The sequence below is a fragment of the Copidosoma floridanum genome, unplaced genomic scaffold, assembly GCF_036245765.1.
Source record: "Copidosoma floridanum isolate Cflo_tuat_1 unplaced genomic scaffold, Cflo_Japanese_pri ptg000030l, whole genome shotgun sequence".
Taxonomy (NCBI): domain Eukaryota; kingdom Metazoa; phylum Arthropoda; class Insecta; order Hymenoptera; family Encyrtidae; genus Copidosoma; species Copidosoma floridanum.
In genome coordinates this window covers 25,478,540-25,488,517 of record NW_028321907.1, presented here as the reverse complement: position 1 = coordinate 25,488,517, position 9,978 = coordinate 25,478,540, and the positions used below count along the sequence as shown (strand labels likewise).

The following is a 9,978-nucleotide window of genomic DNA, read 5'->3' as shown; positions in this document are numbered from 1 at the left end:
TTAAACATAATTTAAACTTAACGCGATTCTGCCAGTCTGCAGACTGCCAGACTCCATGTAATCTCACCCTAAGTTTCAAAATGCTGTAAGGGCAATCTGGAGATAATTAAAGTCTCTTACGACATCGATAAGGTTACATTAATTGTATGATATTTTGTAGTATTATTTAGTCAACAGTAATATTGCAGACGCATATTTTCGAATGTACAAAGAATACATGTAGCTTGACTTCGGCGAGATTTATTTAAATATAAAAGAAGAAAAGTAATAAAAATTAGGTCATATCTTATCAGTTCAATAGCCGGTTTTTTATTTTTCCCTTGAATTCTCAACCAACCTTGCCAAGTTGGGACTTGATGTTTACTCTGACGTATCAAGACTGTGCGTCTACTATTATTTTTTCGACAAAGCAGCTAGTTGTTAAATAATTGTCATAATTTATGTCATCAAAGTAACCTTATCAATTAGATAGGGAGTTTTAAATACTCCCCAACGGCTCTTCTGAAGTATAGGCATATTATAGTTTTCATAAAATCTTTATGCTCTCAAAAGATTTTAGTGGAATATATGTATGTTTAAGCGTGAGTGTACATACATGCACGCACGCACACATGCACACACAAAATTGTCACATCCAAATGACTAGTCGTAAATAATGGAAGATTCCTGTAAGATGTGGTATTAGCACGATATAATTGACACTTAAAACTAATAATTTTAATGATTTGAATAAAAAAGTCAGAATATTGTAAGGTTAACGGCTAACAATATTGTATCATGACTAATGAGGATTATTATATAACTCAGCTTAAACTTCACGCAACTTGATAATAATTAATATAACAGAAAATTAAGATCTTCAAAATGTCTTAGAGTAATAAAATGAGCTTCGTATTAAAAATATAGTGTGAAAATTCCTCAATTTACTTAGGTGCTCAGAAAATGCTCACAGTTCTGTTTTTGTGTATTTAGGTTTTAACTCTTCGATTCTCTTGATGAAATCAGTCTTCTCTATGCATCCTTCGCACACTTCATCCCAATCATTAAGTACCTTCTTTAAGTCTCTTACTTTCAGTTTTTTAAGATCTACTGTGCTCAAGTCTATTTGTTTTTCTGTAATTAATAATTAAACATACAAAAATGGATTTTAAATTATTATATTTGATATAATTTTTAGAATTAATATTTGTAAATAAATGAACTTACCAAATCTCAAAACACATACTTGCGCATCTTTTTTCTTCAATTCTTCACAAATTTTGTCAGCTGGTTTATGGTATGATAATGGTCTGCTTAGTTCACTAAGAATACCAGTAGCAGATTCTTCAAGCCCCCCTAAATAGTAGCACTAGGCATGACAAAATGTGTGCAATTGTTTTATGGCTGATAAAAACCGATTTTCGCAAGAGAAAATTTGAAAGATACTTACTAATCTATTTTCTTTACCCTTCGAAGGTGCACAAAATTTTTTAAATTCCTGTTCTATGTACTTGGTGTTACTTTTACTTTCATCAGACAATGATTTGGAAAATTTTTCAATTACTGCTATACACACTGAAATACATGTTTTAAAAAAAATTTTGATGAATGTTCATTAATTGTCAATATTAGAAAGTAGAAACAACTAATGAAGATTTATAGGAATTATTTAAAAATGCAGGCTCAGGTTTACTATCTGGCCGCACGATTTTCAACTCTAAAGGTATGAGGTAAAAAAGAGAAGTTGTATCAGCATTCCTTACAAGTCTTAAGGTGAGGAACTGTTTACATATTGCAAAATAAATTAATTTTCGAACGAACATATATGTGTGTGTGTGTGAGTGTGTAAACTTGCTTTCGGCAATTTTATTGTCGCTACTAAAAGATGGGTTTAATTGTTAATTTTTTTTACAACGCTACCGAGCGAGCGAAGCTCGCAAGGGAGCCTTACTATACATATAACTACACATCCCTGCGTCCCATGTTATACGTATGCATAAACATATACGTGTATATCTTACTAATATATAAAGCAAAGTTTCTAAAACCGTTGTAATCGCAAACTGCTAAAAATATACTGAACCAATTTTCCTAAAATTTTTTATACTGATTCTTGATGATTCCGAAATAGTTTTCGCATACTTTTTTCTTGAAAAAGTTAATAACAATAACGATAAATAAGCTGAAAGATTTACTTAAATAAGCTAGCTTTGCGCTTTTGTTTAGTGGGGTCTGCGAGGTGGTGCCAAAGTAAAATTTAAGCCACCCGAAATCAAAGATAGTGAAGAGTGGTTGTAACATGCCCCATCGAATTATCGATTATAATCGATAATTATCGTAGTTGTCTAACGGCAGTATACACCAAGAACCTTAGAGAATATATACATGGAGGAAGCATTGTATGCTCCGACCGCGAGACGAGATGAGAGAGACAAAAGACAAATAGCAGTACAACCTTTCTCTCTCTTACATGCCTCTGATTGGTTGGCCCCCTTCCGTATATATAGGGATAGTCGTATCCACGAGTGGCGGTCGTGGGGGAACAGAGCAGATATATGTAACCTAAGCTCTGATTGTCTGATAAAAAGGACTTCTACATTACCAGAGAATATAGAATATATCCTCTTTAAGTATAGAAGGCCAAAGCGGAATTCAGAGCAATACACACTAAAACAATAATCTTCCATTACAACATAATTATAACAACAAAATTTGAATAAAAATTTCCAATTTTAATAAAAGCCCTCATACCTGGTTAAACAGTTCATGTATGGCTAATGACTCAGTTAGAATGTTTGTCTTCGATAGCTGAGCGGTCAAGAATGATGCCTTAGCTTTTGCGCTCTGAGTTTCGGATCTGACCTATGCTTTTTTTTTTTTTTTTTTTCAGGTATACATTTTCATAATACTTGTTTTATTACGTTTCGTTTGTTTATAGTTTTTATGTTTTTATAAATAAATTTATTTTATAAGATTTCACACTTTAATAATAAGATTTAAAAAACTACTCTTGGCTAATGCCAATAAAATACTAATGCGAGCATAAATTCAATATTTTACTATTACAATACGTCGTATAATTTATTTTTTATCGGCATTACTCAATGGAAACCAACGGGAAGGTGGCAGTATTTTTTATTAGGATAGGATACATGCAGGATAAAGGGCATATTAGATATTAGAACCCCAATAAATCCGTATCGGACAATGCAGTAAATAATTAAACAAATAGTATTTACACTTGTAATAATAATAATATACAAAAAGTATTTACACATTTTTGCATTAGTATTTTACTGGCATTAGCCAAGAGTAGTTTTTTAAATCATATTATTAAAGTGTGAAATCTTATAAAATAAATTTATTTATAAAAATATAAAAATTATAAACAAACGAAACGTAATAAAACAAGTATTATGAAAATGTATACCTGAAAAAAAAAGCATAGATCAGATCCGAAGCCCAGAGCGCAAAAGCTAAGGCATCATTCTTGACCGCTCAGCTATCGAAGACAAACATTCTAAGTGAGTCATTAGCCATACATGAACTGTTTAACCAGGTATGAGGGCTTTTATTAAAATTGGAAATTTTTATTCAAATTTTGTTGTTATAATTATGTTGTAATGGAAGATTATTGTTTTAGTGTGTATTGCTCTGAATTCCGCTTTGGCCTTCTATACTTAAAGAGGATATATTCTATATTCTCTGGTAATGTATAAGTTCTTTTTCATCAGACAATCAGAGCTTAGGTTACATATATCTGCTCTGTTCCCCCACGACCGCCACTCGTGGATACGACTATACCTATATATACGGAAGGGGGCCAACCAATCAGAGGCATGTAAGAGAGAGAAAGGTTGTACTGCTATTTGTCTTTTGTCTCTCTCATCTCGTCTCGCGGTCAGAGCATACAATGCTTCCTCCATGTATATATTCTCTAAGCCAAGAACAGAGTTGTTAGTCATGCAGTTGGACACCCCGGCTAACGATGAAACTATTCTTTCATGGGCAAGCGAAATAATTCGGTTTTTAACCCAAATGGTCAAGATAACCGAGTGCCAAGGAAAAATAGGCGTTCGGAACGTCAACGTCTCTGGGAGAATACCAGGAGACGTGCCTAGCCAGAGCACAACCTGCTCCATCATTTCAAATTTATGTGGCTGTACCACAATCTGGCCTGGTGCCGTCAGAGAATTTTTTACTACAAATGTAAGCTAGGGAAGACAGCCCTGAAGAGTACGGGCAGCCACAACGGCCAACTTCTTAGTGGTCGTTCCATCGGTATACCTACAGAGAAGGTATTCTCCAGGCCTATTTTCCTGACTAATGATGAACGGTTGGTTAACCGGGGAACGACCTGAAGACGAGATATTCTTTAGTCAGCGGCTTACCTCCCTCATGTACGGTCGCCGTACACAAAGACTCAAAGGATAAGAGTCAAGCTACCCGCAGCTGGCTCTCCATCATCAAGAACAACAATAAGGAATAACTGGAAATTTCACCATTGGCCCTTTTCAGGGCCAGTATAAGTATTTACGTTACTTACTTAACCATCAATCTCATCGGTTCTTTTAAGAGCCCCTAAGTACAAACTACCTTGCCAACAAGTACATTCTCCTCACTAAATCAAAACACTGGAGTATTGAATGATATTTTAAAGGATGATTCTTGAAGGTGCAAGGATTTTTTTTCCCAAAATTTTAGACCTCGTCACCACCAAAATTGTTGAAAAAAACTAACTGGAAAATAGACTCTGTAACATAGCCTCTTATGGAGGGTCGTCAAATTGGTGGCGCAGGTTGTATGATATCTCAGCAAAGATACTGTAGTTCTTAATGGAAAACTATGTAGCAGATAGAAGAAATCAGAATCTTTCCAACGACATTCAGGTACTTGGACATTACCATGGGTTTTATAGGATATTTTGTGAAAATAGTAGATAACTGTGCAAGTCACGGAACAGATGAAAAGTGTGGGGCGTCTGCTACACCGAAGAGCGGTAGCCCGCGTAGTTTGAGTTGGTCAGAAAGTTGTACGTAAAATGAATAGGAGTTGTGGGGAATCGTAATTATAATAAAAATAAATGAGACGCTGAACTAAGAAAATAATTTAATGCAGGGCTGACTAATGTACTTTTTGTATACATACGTCTGCTCGGGTCACTGTATTGTACGATATAGGTCAACGGTGTAGATGTGACTAAACTTTTTTTGAAGTGACTATAGGTACCTATCCATTTTTAGTCAAGAACCTCCACAGCCAATGAAAAGCTGTGTTGCAGTATGCTTACTCTTCTTGTGGGATTTATAGTGAGGAGCCACCTTAGACCGAGTCAGTCATTCACTGGCAGACATCATGAGCAGAGTTGTTCGTCGCAAAGCTGAGAACCCCGGTGACAGACAACCCTACATTACTCTCTCGACTCTAAGCATTCAACCAGGAATCACCGATCCTCTCCAAGGTTTGCTCTGGGAGAACCTAACAGAAATGAAGGAAAAATAAGCTTGAGCCAACGGGACAGTCTCCAACAGGCAAGCATTACGAACCAATCTCTCCACCTTGGATCATCAAAACAACTGAGTGTGCAAAAAAAAGTGCTTTAGACACAAACATCTTCAACGTTATACCAGGAGACGGGAAAAATCTCTACAACTAGCTCTAAAGTTTTAAACGTTGTAGCTTCCCACCCGATTAGTGCGGTGCTACAATAACAGGCCAGAGAAGATCACCCTGAGGTGTAGAGACAATCACGTTTGCTGGAAACTTCAGTCAAGAAAAGGAAGAGTTTACTTGAGAAGCTCACCGGTCCTTTTCAGGGTCATCGGACGTCAATCTACCTTGCCAACAAATATATTACAACCTAATTAAGTTGAAAAAAATAGACTTTAGGGCTCACTAAAGTCTCAACTATGCCAAAAATCGCAAGAAGTCAAATTGGAAGAATAACCTCAAATGCATCTTATGAATGCAATTTTAGGCGTCAAGAAAATGATGCTGAACATCTATCGAGATGAAAGCAGCGCCAAAATCGATAATTAAAGAATTTATTAAGAGAGATAAGCTTTTCACTGTAACTGTCATAGTTATCCCTTAAATCTTCCAGATTTTTAGATAGGTAGAATATGTATTTGTTTTTTTGTGGCGATAAAAAATGTAGAGATTAAGCTTCAGGACTTTGTTGCTGTGGTATTTAAGTTGTGAGATAAGAGAAAACAAATTTTTTTAGATCGTATATTTATTGTGAGAATTAAATCTGTACAGCTTTAAAAAATAGCCCTGTTCATAGATTATACGGGAAAAACTGCAAATCAACGGCCTTTTAGGGCCAACGATTAATTTATGACTTAAGGAATGCACGGTACTTTTCAGCATCATTATATTTTTTTCATTTTTTAGAGCTTTTTACTTGACTAGATAAACTATATGGATTTCGAACGAATATGTTTTTCAAAAGAAGGTTTTTTTTCTGAGAAGTGTCAGAAATATATGTTAAATTTTAACTGAAAATGTTTCACATTACATGTGAACACACTACGGTGTTCCATATAGTGAGTCTCGGGCGAAGCCGAGTCGGGGGGGCGACTAGTTATAAATAAGGAACCGACACAATAGCTCAGTGATAGAGTTGCAGTCATGTCAATCACCGAGGTAAAGCAGCATTTTGCGTGGTGAGTACTTGGATGGGTGACCGTTCAAGTGTTGCCGTTTCGCCTCTGCTGTTTGCTTCGTGGATTTATTGACTGTTTCTCTGTCTCTTCGACATCGTGAGCGGGAGGTGTGCCAAATTTTTGCCCCGTTGTCTAAGTCTGCAGCTTAGACATCAGATCAGAAATAAGGTAGATACACCGGGCTCTTTCGGATCAGGTTTTTCCTATGGGAGATTTCCCGCTGTGTTCCTGATCCACATGACAATTGTCATGGGCGAATGCGCAATAGTTGTTAGGATCCTCCCCCTTCCAATCCCATCCCAACCCCTTCCCAATCCCAAGTGCTAAGTGCTTTAAGTAGTGCCTCTACAAGAGAGCCGGACGTAAGACTCTATAATATTTAAAAAAAAAGTTATAGATATGCAAGTACACAGTATGAGGCCTAGCTGTAAAACGTTCTGTTCGAAAATTGTATTATTTATTTTGCAATTTGTAAATGTTTACTCACCTTACGACTTGTAGGAAATGCGAACAAAACTTTCATACTTAAAACATTTTTCAAGTCAAAAATCATGCAGCCAGATAGTTTACAGTAACGAGAGTGTATATCATTGGAACGCAAAAATTGCCAACCACTAAAAACAAAATGATGTAACATACCTTCACATTCACCCTCTTTGAGTTTTGAATCTACACTAATGGTGATAAGAAATAGGATGACCAATAAATATGCTGCCCTCATATTGGCTTAAGTTGAGACCTAAATAACATAAATTCCTTTTACATAGGTACATATCCTATTAAATGATATATGTAAGTATATCTACGGAGCGCGCAGTGGCTCAGTCAGCTAGGTCGTGGGTCAGCGGGTGGGAGACCGTGGTTCGCAGCAAAAATTGCCTAATTTCCCCCTACCGCCTCCTGCAATGGGAGGCCTTCGATCCCTTTCCTTGTCCTTTTTCCAAGTGCTTAGTGCCTATAGTAGTGCCCTTATTAAAAGAGCCGGACGTAGTGCACTATCATATACAAAAAAAAAAAAAAGTATATCTACGACTTTTAACGTTTTTATGCAAATTGAAAAGATGATCGGTAGGTTTATCGATTACCAAAGAAATTCAAAATTTAAAATGTAGTAAAAAAATATTGTGATGCCTAAGGAGGTACCTCAGCCATAGAGTACCAACCTAGAAATGACTGAAAAATGTCACTAGAAAAATGTAACTATACTTCTCTAACAATCTAGCGCTATATAGATGTTTCGATGAGACGCGTATAGGTGAAGTGTGACGTACAATCATCAGAGCAGGTGTCACATGTAAACGAGACATGAATTTTTATTGGAAAGAAAATTTAAAATGCTAATATCTCATTCTCAGATACCTGTTAAATTATTATTATTAATACATCGATCTATAATATCTATCGTAAATCGATATATTAATAATAATTTGGCAACAAAAATTTTACGGTGTATTCTATATTTCTAAAGCATCAATTGTACGAAGTTTGAACGAAATCTACATGGTAACTTCGTGGCTGAGGTACCTCCTTAAGCTTTGTTGATTCCCAATCGACAATAATTACGTAGATTCGTTATGTATTTGAGTACGTTTCAATAATACGTCATATCAATACATAGTGGAAATACGTGTTGGTTCAAAACCTTTCGTCACCCAATTTTATCATGTGTTTTGCAGTCATGAAGAATTCGTTGAAATAGTTTTAAAATGTGATTACGACATGCATTATCATGATCGTTATACTGTTATCATATCTGGATAGTAAAACCACAACAGGAGGATTCAAGTATTTTCTCTTAAATTTTAGTATAGTATCGAGAAAACTTAAAAAAAAGTCCATTTACTTCAAATTCAAAAAAATACTTGAGCCCCCTTGTTTTAGTATTATTCTACAGATAATAACAGTATAACGATCATGATAATGCATGCCGTAATCACATTTTAAAACTATTTCAACATGGAAATACTTCATGACTGCAAAATACGTGATTAAGTTAAGTGACTAAAGGTTTCAAACCAACACGTATTTCCACTATGTATAGATATGACATGTTTTTGATACATACTCAGATATGTAACGAAACTACGTAATTATTAATAATTGGGTTACAGAAAATGAACATCAGACTTTGAAAAACGGTTCATTAATGGAAAGTGAAAGCTTTAAGAAATTCAATTTTTTTTCAACGTATGGTGTTATAAATCCAAGTACACAAAGGTCCACTATTCAGGGCACTCAACAGATTGACACTTTATAAAGGGACTAGGAAAAGAATGGTAGCATGGGAGACCTCTTTTCACAGCAGAGGTTGTAGGATGAAAATAGGCCAATTTTGTGGCGACAAGGTCGCCCATCCGCTTTACAGGGAGCATTGCGCAGTGAAAGAGCACATATGAAAATTCACAAGGGTTCTTGTACTTGCTCGAAAAAGTCGCCCAGGGCTGTGGGCCAAAACCTAGCCAACTGAACTCTTAGTGACCGCACGCTCTTTCCAATTGAGCTAAAAAAAAATTTGGATAGGGTGTGCTATGTAAGGCAAATTTAATTTGAAGTTCGACAGTGCTAGTAAGTATGCTTCGAGATTGAAACACATAACAAATGCAAATTTAAGTAATACATGAAAAATATTAACACATATTCAGCACAGAAAATGATTATTAATTATATTGTGTCATGTGGGTTATATGTTGTTTACAGTTAAGAATGCTTTAATTTACGTGACAGAAGTATATATTTTTTACTATCTAAGACAAAATACAGTACTCATGGCTAACCAAACACAAAAAAACATGCATTCGACTCACTTTTAATTATGTAAGCTACTGGGATTACTTGACACCGCTGACTAACTGTGTACTCGTAGTTTTTCTTGCATTTAAATGCGTACAGGAATGATTTTTTCAATAGTAAGCTGCGAATTTATATGCTTCCAATGCATAAACAAGCTAAATACTATAAGAAATTAGGAAAGACTAAACTACTGAAAACTATCGATTACACTCCACATACGTGGCGGATCAAGCGGATGTCACGTGTCGCTTTATGCTCGTTCGGCCCTAAGGAGCTTTATACACTCGTGGTTGCGACTTGCGACGGTTGCGTTCGAATAAACCGTATGCGTATCCCGCGCAGCGTTGGGTTAGGCGGATTCAATATCGGAACTTTTTCCCTAGATCCTATATATAGCTATGCGATATAGGGAGAATGTTCCGTCGAGCAGACAGCACAGCAGTAAAGGGGCATTGCCAAAGACCCGCGGAAATTGAAAATTGTAAAATTATAACACAAGTGCCTATCACCGAATGACCCGGGGCGCTAACTGGCCTCTGTA

The 9,978-nt window shown here is 35.9% G+C and overlaps 1 protein-coding gene across 1 annotated transcript; it reads right to left on the bottom strand.

Annotated features, from left to right (window-relative positions):
* Positions 1-695: 695 nt before the first annotated feature.
* Positions 696-9,693, bottom strand: Manf (mesencephalic astrocyte-derived neurotrophic factor). The gene is made up of 5 exons (XM_014357423.2): positions 9,452-9,693; positions 7,287-7,386; positions 1,430-1,554; positions 1,207-1,348; positions 696-1,113 (listed from the first exon to the last, which is right to left on the bottom strand). The coding sequence occupies exons 2-5, from the start codon at positions 7,366-7,368 to the stop codon at positions 947-949; spliced, it is 516 nt and encodes a 171-aa protein (XP_014212909.2). The 5' UTR covers positions 7,369-7,386; positions 9,452-9,693; the 3' UTR covers positions 696-946.
* Between the last annotated feature and the right edge of the window lie 285 nt (positions 9,694-9,978).

What these genes read in the sequence shown, in the direction of transcription:
- Manf (XM_014357423.2), bottom strand. Translation starts at nt 7,368, where the DNA reads ATGAGGGCAGCATATTTATTGGTCATCCTATTTCTTATCACCATTAGT. An exon ending in AGGGTAAAGAAAATAGATTA is followed by an intron (nt 1,349 to 1,429) that starts GTAAGTATCTTT and finishes TGTCATGCCTAG; the next exon opens with TGCTACTATTTAGGGGGGCT. An exon ending in AGTATGTGTTTTGAGATTTG is followed by an intron (nt 1,114 to 1,206) that starts GTAAGTTCATTT and finishes TATTAATTACAG; the next exon opens with AAAAACAAATAGACTTGAGC.